Source organism: Pimephales promelas, chromosome 15, assembly GCF_988280905.1.
Source record: "Pimephales promelas chromosome 15, fPimPro1.hap1.1, whole genome shotgun sequence".
In the NCBI taxonomy this organism is placed as follows: Eukaryota; Metazoa; Chordata; class Actinopteri; order Cypriniformes; family Leuciscidae; genus Pimephales; species Pimephales promelas.
Window position 1 is genome coordinate 10,762,206 of NC_142783.1, and position 19,881 is coordinate 10,782,086.

The following is a 19,881-nucleotide window of genomic DNA, read 5'->3' on the forward strand; positions in this document are numbered from 1 at the left end:
ATTTATGAATATTAACTAGGAAACACGACGATCGCCGATGATTGGCTAAAGCAATGCTGGATTATCTAATTAATATTCATGACATAAACCTTCGCTGTAGTCGGATTCGTCACATCCTGTTCTGTACTTGATCCGTGTGAACTGTGGTTATTAACGATCTGAAAATATACATCTATGCAAGGATATATCGATTGTCACTGTCATATTTCTGCCGAAGATTTTGACAGTGTAAGAAAGAAAAATAGTTGCAATGTTTATAATACTAACGTTATAGAACTGTATGAGAAGTTCCTTAATGAGTGTGTGTTTTGTTTATTTAGGACATTGATGATGTCATTGGAGAGTCTAAAAAGGTACCTTTTTCAATTTATATTCTCTGTCAAACCATATTACGAGTGCAGTAATGTTTGTTTTTATTTTTTAGGCTGGGCTTGTTGCCCTTCTTGCTGTAGCAGAGCATGCTGGTGAATTTGAGAAAATTATACAGCTCTCACAAAGGTATATACATATTATCTTGTGTATTATTTTCAGCAAACTCAATATTAAATGGCTTCAATTCCCTATAGGTTCCCTGGATTCATTATGCCATGTCTTGGAGTTCATCCTGTCCAAGATCCAGCACAACCCAGAGGAGCCGTACTGGAGGTCTGAAACATGTGCATATAAAGATACTAAAGATTAATTTTATTTACTGTCAGCTGTACTGCTGACACGGTTTCCTTCTTTTCTGACCCACAGGATTTAGATGCTGCATTGCCGCTGATTGACAAATACAAGGAGCACATTGTGGCTATTGGTGAGGTTAGACATATACTGAATGTCTAACTAGTTGTTGTATAGAAAATTCTATAAGATTTTAATAGGGTAGGCAATCTCGGAGAGGCTAGTAATAGCAAGTTAGCTCTGAAAGCACAAGATCCCACCCTTTCTTCACAGCGCTCTCTAAAGACACGCCTCCTTTAAAAAAACATGAACGCGTACAGCCAGAGCAAACAAAAACGTCACCAGAGATGGCGTTAAATTACCTCAAGTCTCAAAGCAGTTGAACATATACAACTTAAAGTTATATACAACCTAAAGCTTTAGTTGTACCACCTGCAGGATCATATCGTAATTGCCATATCGTAATTACGGTTATGAGTTGGTGTAAACATAGCCTAAGTTCATTGTTTTGTTTCAGGAGGAACTGTGAAAGGCAGCTGTTGTTTGTTTGTGACTGTCTAACACCTTGTCCACGTGAACACAGGTATTTTTATAACCGTGACTTTTTTTTTTAATGTGTTTCGGCCGTTCGTCCACATATCCGCAGTATCGGGACACTGAAAACGAACATTTTTGAAAACCCCTGCCTCGGTCAGGATTTTTAGAAACGCCAGTTACTGTGTTGTCGTGTAGAATGTAAAACCGGGGGTTTTGCCTTGCGACGCCAGAGTGTGCACCGTTATCCGCCTACCGGAACCTGCAATAACTTTTTGTTAGGCTTCTGATTAGAGCCCGACCGATAAAGGATTTTGAAGGCCGGTACCGATAAATATTTATTGATTTTAAAATCCGATATATCGGCCGATATTTTTAAAAAAAAATTTTTATTTCAGAAACGCGCAACAAAACATTAACGGATTTCCCTAACATTAGTTATTTGTAGTTATTTATGAGTTTTCACTAAAATAATATGATAATGCATTTTAAAAAGAAACTTGTTTCTTTTATTGTCACAACAGAACAGACTGATGATAGTAGCATTAGCTAGCTTTGTAGTTAGCTAGTCTATGATGAGCCATAATTTGGCAATGAATAACGTCATAATGGAAATTGTAAAACGTACATTTTCAATATAACAGGCCAGGGAGAGATGATGTGTCTCATTGCTAAAACTGTCAAGCGTTATTACCGATACCGATAGTTTGGAAAATGCCTAATATCGGCCGATAATATCGGCCTGCCGATAAATCCGTCTGGCTCTACTTCTGATTGGCCAGTGTGGCTTTACGGTTCGGGTTATATTGCCACCTGCTGGTGTGGCATGCTCTTGACAGCGCTTGATAGTGTGTTTTTGCATTTTCATGTGGACAGGAACATAAATATCTATGGGTTCAGTATGCGTCACATGACTAAACTTACGTGATCGGTTTTAAATACCTGTGTTTTGACAGTCAACACGAAAACGGCATTTTCAAATTTATCCACTTTGGAGAGCTTTTTCAAAAAGCTTTGTTTTCATGAATGAACGAAAACATAATAAGTGTGGACAAGGCCTAACTCTGCATAACCTTACGAAACGCGTTGACGTGTGAAGTCTGTGCTAGCAGGTGCGCAAAGGTATGGAAATACATTAGGGTATATACAGTAATCCTTAAGTTAAATTTACTACTTTTTAATACCCTTTTTACTACCTTCAGAATTTTTTTTAAAACCATCATGACACTGAATTGCAAGTGTTAACCAGCGCTATTACACAGATTTTCACATTTATAACATACAAAAATGAATAGATTTAGAGCACGCATTCCATTTTATGTTTAGTGGATTGCATTTGCGACCGAAGTGCATTAACTCCCATCCAGTTGACAGTGATGTTTTTTTACACACCAAACAATAGAGGGAATGCATTGACATCACTTTCCCGCCGGTACAACCCCCCTCAACCTGACTGAGTGGCAAAAGATCTGCTGCGTGACTGGATTTAATAGGGGAAACTATTAAACGAAAATGCGACTAAAACTAAAAATTTGATCAATTTAAACTATATGTTGGACTCAATATAGTTGGACTCCTAACTTATTAAAGATCCAGTGATCCATGGATATTGACATGCAGCCAGTAATCGTTTGGCCTGACATTTATGTTTGCCTGATTTCAATAAAAGGGAAACAAAAGCAATATATAGATCTACTGTACATAGGCTAAAGCAAATTTGCCTGTGAACGCTTTATATAAATACAATATACCTATATTGGTCTAAATCCGGGTGACCACGTATATATCAGGGTTATAGCCTCTATATATCGTCATATTGTCCAGCCACTGAATATGACGTCAGCATCAAACATAGACAGGGATGAAAGATCTATAAGCTAAAGCCCATATTTATACGGACTAACGCAAACACAAAATAGGACACCTGATAGTCTGAAAAAAAATAATACCTAATTTTTAAAAAATAATACCTCTCAGACTACATTTAACACTTTTAATGGCCTTAAATTTGACAATTTTGATTTATCACTTTTTAATACTTTTTAAAACCCCGCGGACACCCTGTACATATCTTGACAGATAGCTGGGACGTCCTATCATTGCATTCGGACCGAATGCAATGATTGGACGAACAAATTTTGGTAACGTTTCCTTTTACAGTCCAGCTACCCATATAAATACTATGTACTTATTTTAGTAACTACAATTACTGGGTAATAACTAGTACTAACCCTGAACCTACCCCTAAACCTACCCATGTTCCATGTACTTACCTTATATTAGCCAGTACTTTCTAGGTAAGTACACTGTAAGTATTGTACTGTAAAAGGAAGCGTTACCCAAATTTTATATGTACAAAAGATATATGTACATGTTTTAATATTTAGACCACTTCTAGTATTGATTGCTTTGATGAGAAGAGAGTTTAAACCAGTGTAACAAAAACTGCTAAAAAAAATCACCTACCTTTAATTGTTTCAATTAGCAGTCCAACATTGTTGGTCAAACTTTTGTTAATACAGGCAACAAAACAAAGTTGTCCACCTCCATCAATACCTAAATTAACTATTCAGTGTTATGATTTTTTCTAAATTTAAATATGTATCATTACATATAGGTCGGCCTGGATTTCACACCACGTGTAGTCAACAGCGACGCTGGGAAAGACGGCCAGAGACAGGTACTCATTCGACAGGCTGAAATCGCGAAGCAGTTAAATCTGCCTCTGTAAGTGTCACGCTTCTGGCTTTGTATATTTGTGTGCACATAAAAAATTACATTATGATCTTTCATATAGCAGTGAGTTTTGTCTGTTAGGAATGTACACTCAAGATCTGCTGGAAGACCAACCATCCATCTTTTGAAGGAGCTGGGTATGCATACATACCAAAACATGCATGACAAACAGTGCTTGCTTATTCATAAATCTGTTGCTTTTCATGATTTCAATCTTGTCTGTTCAATAAGGTGTAGAAAATGCTCTTCTTCATGCATTTGATGGAAAACCTTCAGTTGCAATGGAGGGTGTGAAAGCTGGTTATTTTTTCTCAATACCTCCATCCATTGTAAGGAGTGATCAGGTAAATATAACCTAATGTTAAAAGGTTTTGTACGGTGGCCGAGAGAGGTCGACGGTGCTGCAACTGAAGAAAATACATGCAAAACACTTTCATTAGTTTCACAACACATGTGCTCCAAATACTCACAACTCAAGGAGATACAGAAACAAAACTTCACAACACAACCTAATACAGAAACGTGCTGCAAATAGCACAAACCATAGTGACGAACCCGGCATCCCTATGCCCTACTCCCTTAGAAGGGTAGACATTGGAGTGAGCAGGGCACTAGTGTGCCATCACGTAGCCGTTTGGAACGCACTTGGTGAAGGAACAAAATACATCATCATTCCCTCATTATTTTCACCTGGGATGTTTCCATGACGACGCAGCACGGTGTCCCGACGAATAGCTGTTCTTACGACAGACATTACATATTAATGATGTTAACATAACTGCTGCAAATAAAAATAAATTTCAAGTTTTTAAAATGCACGTTATAAATCTATGTGTATAACTTTAAAACTTGCCGTATCATCTTAGGACCCTGCATTGCCTAACATTTCTTAAGAAACTTAAACATAACATGCCAAAGTTTGTACAATGTAACTGATGTATAGATATATAATATCTTACCCTCATGGTCTTTTTTTTATTTTATTTAAAAAAAATTATTTGTATTCTGATGACGTTTAACATATATATATATATTTTGTTTATTGTATACAAAAAAAAATGTTTTGCCAAAAAAAAAATGTGTCTCTAATCTAAAAACTGGGGGTCTGCACTGCAGTCAGCGTTGCCAAGTCCAAGGTTTTCCTGTGTAATTGGGCAACTTTAAAACCCTTTGCCGCGGATTAATTTTTCCCCCACGGATTAAAGTTCAAGTTCATTTTATTCATCACTTATTGGGGTCGCCTGGGAACATTTCCCTTGTGGTCTTTGCTATTTGCAGTGTGTTTCTGTATTTGGTTGTGTTGTGAGTATTTGGAGCACACATGTGTTGTAAAACTGATGAAGATGTTTTCTTAATTTGCATGTTTTTTTTTTTTTTTCTATTTGCATGTGTTTGCTTAAGTTGCAGCGCTTTGAGCTCTCTCAGCCACCGTAGTTTAGACTCTTCCTGCCAATATTTGCAAGTTCCCTTTACAGTATGTGCTCAATGAAGTATAATTGAACAGTAAACATGAACAGAAATGTTAATATGAGAATTATGTAGTGACTGAAATGTCAAACACATAAAACCTCTTTTTTTTATATTTTTAAATATTTGGGCCTGTTCATTCTCAATCCAATTTGATGAACTAATTTTTTTAAGATTTAAAAAAATATATATATGTATAATTTTTATGTGTATACAAACTAATTTCAAGCTTTTAAGCGAAAGTCTTAATATGAAAATGTTCTTTGAAATTAACTTGTAGTGTATATCTTTAAGCATAATTTACAAAAACACCTCAGTGCATTTATTAGTCACATCACATGATATCCACCTTTGAAAAGAAGCAGAAGCTGGTGAAGCAGGTTCCTCTGGAGAGCATGTGTTTAGAGACGGACGCTCCTGCGCTGGGACCTGAGAAGCAGGTACTGCAGCTTTCAGTTTTTCTGTCATAAACATGATTTGATGTTTATTTACATCTGTGTTTTTACTCTAGGTGAGGAATGTACCAAGTAACATCAGCATTAGTGCCGAATATATCGCCAAAATCAAAGGAATTCCCTTGGAGAAGGTCGTAGAGGTCACTACCCAGAATGCCCTTCGCCTTTTCCCCAAATTAAAAACATTTATCAAAGCTTGACATTAATACCGCACACCGGCAAAGCTGCTTAAAGCTGTCCTTTAAACAAACAAATGTGTATTGTTGAGTAGAAATTAAGATCAAGAAAAAAATATGTATTTTTTTTTTTCCAGAAGACATTGCTTATTTTCATTTATTTGACTGAAAAGTGTTAAGATTATTGGACTGATTAATCATTTGGGTTTTTTGATTCAAGATGTACCCTTTTGTTTCGATTCAGGGAATGATTGCAAATGACCACAGTTTTGTTGTGATGCCAAAAAAAATAAACAAATACCTTATGGGTCTCAAACCTGTTTATGAAGTCATTGAGCAACAAGTTTACCACAAGCTAATGTAGTGAAGATTTTTGCACCATGTTTAAATGAGCGTCAAAGACGTGATTTTTCATTAGGGTAAGTAAGAGATGGAAGGACACACAAAAGAAGCATAATGAAAAATAAAACCGCAGAACTTGCTTTTACCAATAGATGGCAGAAAATACAACAATGTTTGCGTCTCTAATCTAAAAACTGGGGGTAGTCAGGGTTGCCAAGTTTTTTTTCTGCCTGTTTTTCAACTTTAAAAGTCTTGCACTGCTAGATATAAGTTTTCTGATCACTACATTATAGGCTAGTGTTCAATTTGCATAACTTAACAGGGACTATAAAATATGTGAATGTCACTTTAGGTCATTTAAGTAGCTTTCATACACGTGCCTGAGGGAAAAAAAAACGTCTATAGCCTACTTGAGCTAAAGTCTCTTACCATAACAATAGCACTGATATTAAGATATGTCACTACAAGGTGCTTTCAGTTCAACGTGTATTTTAGTCTGGGACTAGGTTTAAGTCTGTGAAATCTGATATTTTGGTCTACTTTTGGCCTATTTTTGATTAGCCTTTGTGCTAGTTTTGTTACGCAGACTTGGCAACCCTGTCCGTAGCGCCTCCTGGAGGAAGAAGCGTTTAGTGAATCCGTTTTTGGCTGCTTGTAACATTTGCTGCTGTCTCAAGATCCTCAGATCTCTGTTTGTTTCCACCCCTATGGTTTCCACACTAGTGTTTCCACATTAGTGTCACACAGCTGTCTCATTGCATGTCATCGTATCTAACGTTATGTTTGGACAGCTCACGGAAACTTAATGGAGTTTGAGCATAGTCACTTATAAATGAAGACTTCAGTGAATGTCACCAAGGATTAAAGTAAGTAGTTTTATTGCTTTAAAAACGGTGATCTTTTTGGCCAGAAAGCTTGTTTGGTCATTTCACTTCACTCTCTTATTTGTATAATGGAGGTTGAACAGGGTTCTTTCTGAATCCAATGGAGAATGCATTTTACATTTCTGAATTTAATCTGAACTGCTGTAAAGTGTAGTTTATTGGCATATGTGTATTATTCAAAATATTAACCCTAACCCTAACTAAAAGACAGTTCTAATGCTTTTACAGCTCTGAAAGGTAACAATGGCAGCTGAAATGTTATTGATGGGGGGAATCAACAGTTTTAGAAAAGTTACACTCAAAGGTCAAAACCGAGTCTGTTTTAACACGCCTCACCTTAAAGAACAGGTAAGATTGACTAGCTGCTGTCTGAGCATATTTTATATAATCTGCCATGATTTGAAGTCAACATTTCCAAAGCTTCATCTATTCATCCAGACCAGGTTTTTGGAGAGGCACAGGCTATTTGGAGAGATTCGTCCAGCTCAACAGCATGTCTATGGACAGATCTGTTTATTCCATCAAGATCACAGATATAACAGTGGACCGAAAAGAGAAGATGTCGACACAACCAAAGATGCCAAAACACCTGATTCTAGAAAACATAAGCAAATGGTACAGCACATTAAACTGTAAATTATTGTGGGTTGTTACACAGCCCTGATTGAAAGTGTGGAAGTTCAAATGTTATGGTCTTATTTACTTTGAATACTTAACATTTATGCAGCATTACAAATATAATTTTATCTTAAAGCAGTGATTATAAAAACACCTTCTCCGGTTATATTTGTTACTGTTATTTTCTCAGTTAAGTGAGAGTTCCAGAGAGAGAAAAGTTCCAGTCACAAGACTGGGAAGGCTGGTGAACTTTGGAGGTGAGATAACACCCATTATAGTGTGATTGGTGGTTTAATTAGCTCGAAAAATACTTTGTCAAACAAGCAAATGCTAAATATTTCATTATTCCCACAGGTTTAGCAGTTGGACTGGGCATTGGAGCCATTGCTGAAGTGGCAAAGAAGAGCCTTGCATCTGGAGGTATATCAGGTGGGAAAATGTGGTTGGAAATTATGGTTCAATATTTAATTGGCTGTGATTTACAAGTTGGGTTCTTTTATTCTTATTTGGCAGGGCAGAAAAAAGCAGTTCTGGACTCAAATCCGTTCATATCAGAAGCCAATGCTGAAAGGATTGTTCGGACTCTCTGCAAAGTGAGAGGAGCCGCACTTAAACTAGGACAGATGCTCAGCATTCAGGGTGAGAGATTCCTCCAAACACATCGGTCTGTAGAGATAATGAAGATTTTTACAAAAATTGAAATTCAGTGCAAGGAATGTTTCCTCTGAGTAGGCGAGATGGTCCTCACTGCAGAACATGAAATCCAGGGGGAGGAGTTGGATCCAGATCCAACTCCTCCCACCTTACATATTCTCCCACCTTACCTATTCCTAGCCATCTCCGCCCCCTGATCCCTAACCCCACCCCTAATCCTACCCATCTTCACCCCCTGATCCCTAACCCCACCCCTAATCCTACCCATCTCTGCCCCCTGATCCCTAACCCCACCCCTAATCCTACACATCTCCACCCCCTGATTCTTAACCCCACACCTAATCCTACCCATCTCCACCCCCTGATCCTGACCCCACCCCTAATCCTACCCATCTCCGCCCCCTGATCCCTAATCCTATCCGTCTCCACCGCCTGATCCCTGACCCCACACCTAATCCTACCAATCTCCGCCCCTGATCCCTGACCCCTCCCCTAACCCTACCCATCTCCCCATCTCCACCCCCTGATCCCTAGCCCCACCCTTAATCCTACCCATCTCTGCCCCCTGATCCTGACCCCACCCCTAATCCTACCAATCTCCTCCCCTGATCCCTGACCCCTCCCCTAACCCTACCCATCTCCGCCCCTGATCTCTAACCCCACCCCATATCCTACCCATCTCCGCCCCCTGATCCTGACCCCACCCCTAATCCTACCAATCTCCTCCCCTGATCCCTGACCCCTCCCCTAACCCTACCCATCTCCGCCCCTGATCTCTAACCCCACCCCATATCCTACCCATCTCCGCCCCCTGATCCTGACCCCACCCCTAATCCTACCAATCTCCACCCCTGATCCCTGACCCCTCCCCTAACCCTACCCATCTCCACCCCTGATCTCTAACCCCACCCCATATCCTACCCATCTCTGCCCCCTGATCCTGACCCCACCCCTAATCCTACCAATCTCCACCCCTGATCCCTGACCCCTCCCCTAACCCTACCCATCTCCACCCCTGATCTCTAACCCCACCCCATATCCTACCCATCTCTGCCCCCTGATCCTGACCCCACCCCTAATCCTACCAATCTCCTCCCCTGATCCCTGACCCCTCCCCTAACCCTACCCATCTCCGCCCCTGATCTCTAACCCCACCCCATATCCTACCCATCTCCGCCCCCTGATCCTGACCCCACCCCTAATCCTACCAATCTCCACCCCTGATCCCTGACCCCTCCCCTAACCCTACCCATCTCCACCCCTGATCTCTAACCCCACCCCATATCCTACCCATCTCTGCCCCCTGATCCTGACCCCACCCCTAATCCTACCAATCTCCGCCCCTGATCCCTTACCCCACCCCTAATCCTACCCATCTCCACCCCCTGATCCCTAACCCCACCCCTAATCCTACCAATCTCCGCCCCTGATCCCTTACCCCACCCCTAATCCTACCCATCTCCACCCCCTGATCCCTAACCCCACCCCTAATCCAACCCATCTCCGCCCCCTGATCCCTAACCCCACCCCTAATCCTACCCATCTCCGCCCCCTGATCCCAAACCCCACCCCTAATCCTACCCATCTCCACCCCTTAGATCTGGATCCAACTCCGCCCCCTGGATCTCATGTACTGCAATGAGTTGCTACTGGAGGAGGCTAGGGTGGCAGTGTCAACTCAAAGAAATTGGATTAAACAAACAAACAATAAATAAAACAACGTAAATATAGCAAAATATGACATTTAAAAGTCTATGAATCACTTGTTTTTCTAAAGTAACACCAGCGACACCAGCAGGTAAAGTTACAATGGGGCGCCGAGTCTATCGCACTATGATTGGATATTAAGAGTTATGATTGGTTCATGTGATTAATCCCGCCTCTTGTTTACGTGCGAGTTCACAAATCGGTCTGAATGAACAAAATGAGGCGTTAATGGAACACTAAAACGCCTGAACTTGATGACTGGTGTGAGCAATTATGTTATTAAAAAATAAAATATTTTATATTACTGCCTTTAGTTATTTTAGAATACGTGCAAAAAAAAACTTGATACTCTTATACTCTTGATTTATATTTGATACATTTTTTTTTTTTGTTAAATAGCAAGGACTTTGCCTCATTTTAAAACACCACTGCACGCAACTATATATATATATATATATATATATATATATATATATAAACATTTTTATGAATAAATTATAGAATTATTTTTTTAGATGTGATTGCTGATTATTGATCTGATCATTTGACTTTTTATCAGTAAATAGCAATACCCAGGGCAACCCCACATAACTGTTTAACATCATGGCACCATTCATTTAAATTTAATTTATCACAATTATTTAAAAATAGGATGGACTATGTGTTGTCAAATGCTTGTTTTTACCACTTGTTTTCTTCTTTTATTGGGCAATTACCCTTGCCTTTGACCTGGTGCTATACTGCCACTCATAGCATGGGTTATTCCTGCTATGAATTTGACACAAACGTCATTCTGAAATATCATTCCACCCCTTCCCCTCGACACGTTGTATGGCTGTCTATGTTGCCCACTGCATTCTGTATCTTTCCACTTGTTAAAAAGGAAAGTATTTCCAGACAGATAGATGATAAGGTCACATCAAGTCTCTTTTAATCTGTTGTTGTCTTTTAAAAGAGCAATAATGTATTATGTGCAATGTCATTGTGGTGTATCGTATGCCATGTCATTGAGTTGAAGGACTTAGCTAGCTGGAATATGTCACGACCCAAAATAAGAAAACCAGCTGGCCACAATAACCATGCAAAGCTTTTTTTAGAGCTTCATGCCATTCATGCTGTAAAAGTGCATATCCATAGTCCATCTATAGTGTGCTTGATCTGCTACACATTGATCTTTGGTTCTGCTCATCTTTTCTTGTCCACAGATGATGCTTTCATCAACCCTCAGCTCGCAAAGATCTTTGACCGTGTTCGACAGAGCGCCGACTTCATGCCCACCAAGCAAATGATGGTATAGCCTCAAATGTGAGAGTTGAAAACACAAACCGCTTTTACATCTTAAAGTCAGTGTTGGGGATAATGAGTTACGTAATAAGATTATGTTTTTTAAGTAATAAGTAACAGTAAGTAATAATAAGTAACTTTTAAAACGCTCTTTTTTACTTTTACTTTTTTACTTTTAAAACGCTCTCCGTCCACACTATTAAATTATTCAATTTCTGTTCCTTCTGTCAGACCTACCTGATAAACCTGAAAAGCACTGTTTACTTTATTTGTATCTTTGTTATCTTATTTGTGTTTTTTGCTTGTAATATGATCATTTGTTCTTATTTTATTACTGACTGTTGTCTTTAATAATGGTTTAAATTTATATATGGCTTGTAGTTTTAGCTGTGGAATCGAAATTGAAATAGAGATTTCAGAATTTTCACTGGTATCTAAAATTTTGGTGGTGTTACTGTTTTTCGTTTCATGGCCGGTAAAAAATATTTATGTCCACCGGCAAAATGTTAGTTTTAGACCCCGGTAAAAATAGCTCAGTGAGATGATACAGAGAGACTAGACATAATAAAGTTCTCACTTTGTTCTTCTGGCACAATCATTTTATTAGCTTGTGTTTATCTTTGGGACAGAAAACGGTGGTCAGTGATCTGGGTCCAAACTGGCAGGATCATCTAGAGTACTTTGAGGAGCGTCCGTTCGCAGCGGCCTCCATCGGTCAGGTTCACCTGGCCAGAATGAAGGACGGCAGAGAAGTGGCCATGAAAATCCAGGTTTGAGAGCTGCTTTTGTTTCGTAGTGTTTCACATGTATGTGCTTTGTGCTGCTAGCTCTAGGCATTCATTAATTGAACATTATTATGTGCTGTCAGTATCCAGGAGTGGCCAAAAGTATAAACAGCGACGTGAACAACCTAATGACACTCCTCAGTATCAGCAATGCTTTACCTGAAGGTATGAATTATGTTGTGTCACAATGCTTTTGATTTCCGTTCTACTGTAACCGTGTCTGTCGTTCTGTTTGCTTGAAGGTTTGTTTCCTGAGCATCTCATAGAGGTCATGAGCAGAGAATTGGCTTTGGAGTGTGATTATGTACGGGAAGCCAAATGTGCCAAGAAATTCCAGTGAGTATTTGAATAACTAGATCCAAAATGTGGACCATATCTTAGCATGGTTCATTTGATATTTAAATGAGACTCAAATGAGATTTTATACTCAAAGGTTAGGCTGTAAATTTAGTATAATTTAATTTTTTTTTTACATTTATAATAATACTTTTTTTTTCAGTTTTCATTTTAAGTTTGTCCTTGTCCCGAGCACTTTAGGCTGATGATTGGTTTTTGGTGGTGTCGAACCCAAATCCTTTCTACCTGGATGTGCATGAAGAGGCCATGAGATCGTGGAAGTCTCTTTGACTTTAGCGACTGCTCAGCGGCCTCTTCCGCCTTTTCTGCCCTCGTAGAGGCCGCAGTCTAGGGTACACTGGGGTTCCTCCCTGTGGAGTGTTCTGTGGCAACACTTATGTGTCCCCACAGCGCCTCCACCTGGCGTGGCAACCCTGAGCACCCCCCCAATGCCATAGGTTCTTGTCAACTCCTGTGGCGGGACCTATAGAGCTGCGGGGCAGGCTGCCACCTCACTGTGTGTTATTGCCATCCTTTGGGGTGTGCAGTAACATGCACGAGGGTAGGGCTGATTAAGGGCTCATCCTTGAGCTGCCTGCCGTTACCGACTTTGCTCTACGAGCGACGAAGATGACCGCATGCTCCCTGAGTCAGGTGATGTCCACATGCGTGGTCAGACATTTCTGGCTTGACCTGGTTGATGTGCGCAAAGCTGAGTGAACCAGTTTCCTCAACTTCCCCATATCCCAGGCTGGCCTCTTCGGCGGCGCGGTCGAGAACGCTGCCCAACAGTTCTCGGCCGCCCAGAAGTGGACTGAGGCTTTTGTCTGACCCTGCGGTTTTTGCTGCTACTAGCCGCTGGCTCAGATGCTTCAGTCCGCTTGCCGCCGAATGCGCCCTCCTCCGACTTCCGCCCCCTCCAGTCCGGCCCCAGCACCACCGGGCCATGCCGTTGAGGTGGTCGCAGGGAGGCGCCCCTGCCCGTACCAGCCCCGCTGCGTCGCTCCCATTACGGGCAGCTCAGGTATGGCTTGCAGTTCTTCAGGGAGTGGTCGCAGGCTTGGCGATAGAGGGGGATGGGAGTGGCGTGGTCCAGGGACACACACACTCCCTTCCGCACCCTCAGAGCCGTATTTCATGAAGCAGTTGAAGGTAAGTCTTTGGGGAAGCACGACCTGATCATCAGGTTCCTGAGGGGAGCGAGGAGACTGAATCCTCCTCGCCCTCCTCTCGTACCCTCTTGGGACCTCCTGGTTGTAAGTGCCCTGCAGAGGCCTCCCTTTGAGCCTCTGCAATCAGTTGAGATTAAGTTCCTGTCAATGAAGACAGCACTCCTGGTTGCACTGGCCTCCATCAAGAGGGTAGGGGACCTGCACGCATTCTCCATTGACGAAGCGTGCCTGGAATTCGGGCCGGCTTACTCTCACGTGATCCTGAGACCCCAGCCCGGATATGTGCCCAAGGTTCCTACACTCCCTTCCGGGACCAGGTGGTGAACCTGCAAGCGCTGCCCCTGGAGGAGGCAGACCCAGCCTTGGCACTGCTCTGTCCAGTACGCGCCCTCTGGGCTTACGTAGACAGAACGCGGTGTTTCAGGACCTCAGACCAGCTCTTTGTCTGTTATGGTGGGAGCCAGAAGGGAAGGGCTCTCTCAAAGCGGCGGCTGTCTCACTGGATAGTGGACACCATTCCTTTGGCTGACCAGCAGCAAGGTCGACCGTGCCCCCTTGGAGTGACGGCCCACTCCACCCGGAGTGTGGCTTCTTCTTGGGCTCTAGCGCATGGCACCTCGCTAGCAAACATCTGCAGAGCTACAGGCTGGGCGACACCTAATACATTCGCGAGATTCTATAATCTCCGAGTGGAGCCTGTGTCCTCTCTTGCACTCGCTCAACCGGCCAGTACTGGACCCGCTCAGGTGTCTTCGCTTGCTCGCCATTCCACTCCACGGACTGTAAGTGCGATATTTCCTCAGCTGAGCCTTCTGTTGAAGCCCTGAGTCCTCCAGCACTGTTCATGCTGGCGCCAGTGTCTGTTGCCTGGGCGTCGGCTAGGTGCCTCCGTGTTTATGGTTCTTGCTAGTAACCTCCACATGTGTAATCTCCACTGTAAGCCTCTCTGAGCATGTGTCTTCCCTCGGCAAGCCACCTTGCCACCGCTGGAGTTAAGGCTCTAGCCACCCTACGGGTTGGTGACTCCAGTGTTACTCCATATGAAGCCCCCTTGGGCCATATGTGTATTCTTAAGTCCTCCCTACGGGTAGGCATTACTGCGGCATATTCCTCTGGGATATGCTCCCCAGTGTACCTTGGTATTCCTGTGCTAAGTAGGACTCCCCATCCGTGCTAAGTTCACGACAGGGGATTATACCCCCATTCTCCGTCATCCGACGTAACTCGGAGTGACTACGAAAGGGAATGTCTCGGTTACGTATGTAACCCTCGTTCCCTGAGTAGGGAACGGAGACGTTATGTCTCCCTGCCACTTCCGCTGTACCGCTGGGTAGACGCCTGAGTTCAGTCTTGGCTCCTTAGCGAAGACGTACTGCGGTTGCGTCCGCTTCCTCCTTTTATACTCACGAGTTGGGGCGGAGATACGCTATGCAAATTCTGCAGACCCATGGCATTTTCATGCCTTTTACTCGTTTTTTTAATACTCGAAGAGGATTGGCTTTCTATGCGAAACCCCCATTCTCCGTCATCCGACGTAACGTCTCTGTTCCCTACTCAGGGAACGAGGGTTACATACATAACCGAGACGTTATTTATAAGAACAACACTTATTCTCAGATGGGAATTATGAACTGTATTTAATTATAGAGCTAGATATCATAAATGAAATTGACTTTTTAGATTATAAATAATACCAATGTGTAAGATTAGTATAAAAATATGCAAATGCATCATTTTAGATTTAGTGTTTCTGGGACATTCTGTAATATATTGTTTATGTACAGTACAGTATTTCTTCTGTGGCACAGGTGTAACATTCTGTGTGTGTTAATATCATTACAGGGAGTTACTGAAGGGCCATCCTTATTTCTACGTGCCAAATGTTGTGGACGAACTGAGCAGCCAGCACGTCCTCACCACGGAGCTGGTGTCTGGTTTCCCTTTGGATAAAGCCGAAGATCTCCCCCAGGAACTCAAGAACGAGGTGAAGCCTGCCACATGTTTGCAGACTGATGTAGTCTTTAAAAAGGTCTTTTTGTAGTCCTAACCATTCAAAATGTTCATATCTGCTCTTTGTCAGATCTGTGAGCAGATTCTGACTCTGTGTTTGCGTGAACTCTTTGAGTTTCGATACATGCAGACGGATCCCAACTGGTCCAATTTCTTCTTTGACCCACAAACACACAAGGTATTTCTCTGTTTTCATTGTATATCTGGAATCATCTAATCTGAATTGTTTTAATTGCAATTAATATTGTCTGTAATTTATATGCAGGTTGCTCTGTTAGACTTTGGAGCCACTAGAGGTTTTGATGCGAGCTTCACTGACGTCTATATTGAGGTAACACTATAAACTTTACATTCTGCATAATTTTTTAAAGATTGTTTCATATTTAAATGTGTGTCAATTCTTGAATTATTTCTTGATCAGATTATCAAGGCTGCTGCGGACAGGAACAGAGAGGGAGTTTTAAGACGGTCGATTGATATGAACTTTCTGACCGGATATGAGTCAAAGGTACTGTAATTCAGTCCTAAGAGCCCACAGACCTAAAAATAACTCTACCCAAAAACTCTATGATGGTTTTGATGCATCATATCCTGTTTGGCCATGCCCACAAACATTTTGTAGCTTGTTTGAGAGAAACCATTTACATAGTAAACAGTGAATGTTCATGGCTGAAGACACATTTTTTACTAACACTTTGTGTTCTCTTCTACTCTTTATCTAGTTTAAAAATTAAAAAATGATATACTGAATTAGACCAAACTGGGAAGCGTCAAAACACTTACACATTGTTGTCCTATTGTTGGTTTAACTGCTTCTAGTGCAGTGGAATGAAGTTGACCCCATATTTACTAAATTATAATTCACAGGAACTTTACATAATTACACAATAAAGTAGTAAAATATTGTATTAATTGAAATCAATTGTTATTTTTAAATTATCATTATTTGAATTATTAAATTATTAAAATAAGTACCAAGTTCAGTAATGAAACTCTTCCATGCAGTTGATTGGCTGTCTTGTCGCTTGTTCTGGAGACAATAAATCGCTTCTTCCTGACTATGCACTCAAGTTTATTTTTTATTTTTTTGGAGCTCAGTTCTGCGTGTTGGTGTTGGTGAATGGTCACGTGATCCACGTTTTCAGTCGTTTTAGTGTGGACGGAGATAAATTCTAATACGCAGGTAAAACGCTAGTGTGGACGGAGATCGTTTTCGTTTTAATTCTCCGTTTTTAAACGAAAACACAGTAGTGTAGACGGGGCCTAAGAATTGTGAATGTTTCGGTTGCTTTTTCAGAGTCAGACAGCTGCCTTCTAACATCATCAGAAACGATTTGAACAACTCATCAGTGGAGAAAGGCATATAGTTCATCATAACATCGTAATATACACAATTCACCCACTATATGCTAAATGCACATGATTTTTCATATCAACAGAAAAATATACTAGGATTACCTGGCTTCTCTTGAGACTCCCTGCTTCAGAGCGGTCATTATTAAAGGAGTAGTTCACTTTTAAAAAAAACTTTTGCTGATAATTTACTCACCCCCATGTCATCCAAGATGTCCATGTCATTCTTTCTTCAGTCCAAAAGAAATTAAGGTTTTTGATGAAAACATTCCAGGATTTTCTCCATATAATGGACTTCATTGGGAACCAAACGAGTTTCAGTGCAGCTTCAAAGGGCTTTAAACGACACCAGACGATGAATAAGGGTCTTATCAAGCGAACCGATCGCGCATTTCAAAAATAAATAAAAAAGTTTTAAGTTTTATAAGCTCAAATGTTCGCCTTGCTCTGTTCTGTGATGAGCATTCGTGACTCTACTGTTCAAACTCGTTCATCAAAATGAACAAATTTTTTTTCGAGTCATGACTCGAAGGGTCCTAGATAAGACCCTTATTCATCGTCTGGTATTTCGGGATCACCCAAAATGTCTGGGATTCGGCTTTTGCGTTCTACAGTCTCCATTCATCATGTTTACTTTGGCGAGCAGGACAAGTGAGGGCCGTGTGGAGAATGACGCGAGGCCGGTGCTGTGATTACCGATGAGAGACACTTGTGAGACGCACTGGTCTTGTATCTCTCAAGGAGGAGCGGGAATTTTCTTAGCAATGTTAAAACGCAGATCTGCCGAACACTTGTTTAGCGTTCATGTAAACACTACATTCAGATTCACCAAATGAAATGAATTCAGTTAAAGGGTTAGTTCACCCAAAATGAAAATTAAGTCATTAATTACTCACCCCCATACTCTACCAACCCCGTAAGACCTTCGTTCATCTTCGGAACACAAATGAAGATATTTTTGATTAAATTTGAGAGCTGGGTCACTCCTCCATAGACTGCCTAAGGGACTGCCTCTTGACGGCCCATAAAGTCATTAAAGAAACTGTTTAAATATTCCATGTGCCTACAGCGGCTCAATTATAAGTTTATCAAGCGACGAGACTACTTTTTGTGCGAAAAAAACATAAATAACGACTTTATTCGACTATTCCATTACTTCCTTATGAAGAAATGAGAAATGAGATGACGACGTTCTTCTTCGACTACTTCTTGTTACCGGCTGCTCACCGCTTAGGAGTATTACCGCCACCTACCGTATAAAATGTGGCGGTAATACTCCTAAATATCTTCATTTGTGTTCCGAAGATGAACGAAGGTCTTACGGGGTTGGTACACAGCATGGGGGAGAGTAATTAATGACTTCATTTTACTTTTTGGGTGAACTAACCCTTTAAAGCTGTGCATGTAAAGTATGAATGGCGACTGCAGGAAGCAAAAGCTGAACCCCGGACATTTTGTACCATCTCGACGGCCGAACATGTCCAGGAAAAAGAGGATGAATGATACTCGGGTTACTCAGCTTTCTCCATTGAACAAGAGCCTTCCAAAAAAAGATGGCTGACACTATGTGTTCATTCTGTGAGTGAGATCCCACCTTCTATGGGCGAGTTGAAAACATGCGAACAGCCCAACTACTGGCTGTAGTCTTTAGCCTCTGCCCAAAAAAATCGATTCTGAATGGCACACAACCTTGAGTGCAATTTCACTTCTCTCTTTTCAACATTTCAGGCGATGAAGGACGCCCATGTGGATGCAGTGATGATCCTCGGGGAAGCATTCGCATCAGACGAGTCGTTTGACTTCGGTTCCCAGAGCACTACGGAGCGGATCCACAGTCTGATTCCTGTGATGCTGAAGGAGCGTCTGACTCCTCCGCCGGAGGAAACCTACTCTCTGCACCGCAAGATGGGCGGCTCCTTCCTCATCTGCTCCCGCTTGAAGGCCAAGATCAGCTGCAAGAACATGTTCCACGAGGCCTACGCTAAATACTGGACAGATCGGCATAAGGAAACTGCCAAATGAACCAGTGGGCATATCAATTTGTGTGTACCAGACAAAAATGGATTTGAAAAGAATTAAATGCATCATGCTAGAACGATGAATATGCACTTTATTTGGCTTCATGCTTAACTCTATCTTTACAACAGTAAATGGGGGGTCTTTGGCTGTGGATTATACTTGAATTATATAAGTGAAGATGTATATTTATGAACCAGATGAAAACTTGTTGTTTTGAGATGTGTGGTTTGTACGGAGGCGTATTGCATTCACTTGAAGAAAAAAAATCTACTCTGTTTTTCTGAATTAACGAGTTAATTTTTCATGAGAAAAAAAAATTTGCTCTGTTTTTCTGAATTAATGAGTTAATTTTTCATGAGAAAAAAATGTTTTCTCTGTTTTTCTGAATTAATGAGTTAATTTTTCATGAGAATTTTTTTTTTGCTCTGTTTTTATGAATTAATGAGTTGATTTTTCATGAGAATTTTTTTTTGCTCTGTTTTTCTGAATTAATGAGTTAATTTTTCATGGATTTTTTTTTTTGCTCTGTTTTTCTGAATTAACGAGTTAATTCAGAAAAAAACAGCAAAAACTTTTTTTCTCACGAAAAATTAACTCATTAATTCAGAAAAACAGAGAAAAAAATATTTTCTCATGAAAAATTAACTCATTAATTCAGAAAAACCGAGAAAAACTTTTTTTCTCAT

At 41.0% G+C, this 19,881-nt stretch overlaps 2 protein-coding genes across 7 annotated transcripts; both read left to right on the top strand.

Annotated features, from left to right (window-relative positions):
* The first annotated feature begins 77 nt into the window (after positions 1-77).
* Positions 78-6,347, top strand: tatdn3l (TatD DNase domain containing 3, like). 2 transcript variants are annotated; one of them, XM_039674132.2, is made up of 10 exons: positions 78-228; positions 321-353; positions 425-498; positions 567-645; positions 739-801; positions 3,815-3,924; positions 4,015-4,070; positions 4,165-4,277; positions 5,760-5,840; positions 5,912-6,347. In XM_039674132.2, exons 1-10 carry the CDS (start codon positions 175-177, stop codon positions 6,053-6,055), a joined length of 807 nt encoding a protein of 268 aa, XP_039530066.2. In that variant the 5' UTR covers positions 78-174; the 3' UTR covers positions 6,056-6,347. The 2 variants fall into 2 exon arrangements, with proteins under 2 accessions (XP_039530066.2, XP_039530076.2); XM_039674142.2 differs by having other exon boundaries at positions 5,763-5,840.
* Positions 6,348-6,999: 652 nt separating this feature from the next.
* coq8ab (coenzyme Q8A, genome duplicate b) lies at positions 7,000-19,274 on the top strand. Of its 5 annotated transcripts, none has more exons than XM_089120110.1 (15): positions 7,001-7,239; positions 7,486-7,605; positions 7,678-7,872; positions 8,066-8,132; positions 8,230-8,295; positions 8,389-8,514; positions 11,442-11,527; positions 12,150-12,290; positions 12,389-12,470; positions 12,548-12,641; positions 15,656-15,797; positions 15,894-16,001; positions 16,089-16,154; positions 16,245-16,331; positions 18,905-19,274. In XM_089120110.1, the coding sequence occupies exons 2-15, from the start codon at positions 7,501-7,503 to the stop codon at positions 19,196-19,198; spliced, it is 1,659 nt and encodes a 552-aa protein (XP_088976236.1). In that variant the 5' UTR covers positions 7,001-7,239; positions 7,486-7,500; the 3' UTR covers positions 19,199-19,274. The 5 variants fall into 5 exon arrangements, with proteins under 5 accessions (XP_088976234.1, XP_088976236.1, XP_039530023.1 ...); XM_089120109.1 differs by having other exon boundaries at positions 7,002-7,239; positions 8,230-8,304; XM_039674098.2 differs by having other exon boundaries at positions 7,005-7,239; positions 7,696-7,872; positions 8,230-8,304.
* Positions 19,275-19,881: the final 607 nt, after the last annotated feature.

Coding starts and splice junctions, on each gene's coding strand:
- tatdn3l (XM_039674132.2), top strand. CDS start 175: ATGCAAGGATATATCGATTGTCACTGTCATATTTCTGCCGAAGATTTT. Junction 646..738: donor CCAGAGGAGCCGTACTGGAG/GTCTGAAACATG, acceptor TCTGACCCACAG/GATTTAGATGCTGCATTGCC. Junction 802..3,814: donor ACATTGTGGCTATTGGTGAG/GTTAGACATATA, acceptor CATTACATATAG/GTCGGCCTGGATTTCACACC.
- coq8ab (XM_089120108.1), top strand. CDS start 7,501: ATGGCAGCTGAAATGTTATTGATGGGGGGAATCAACAGTTTTAGAAAA. Junction 8,133..8,229: donor AAGGCTGGTGAACTTTGGAG/GTGAGATAACAC, acceptor TTATTCCCACAG/GTTTAGCAGTTGGACTGGGC. Junction 16,155..16,244: donor TCACTGACGTCTATATTGAG/GTAACACTATAA, acceptor TTTCTTGATCAG/ATTATCAAGGCTGCTGCGGA.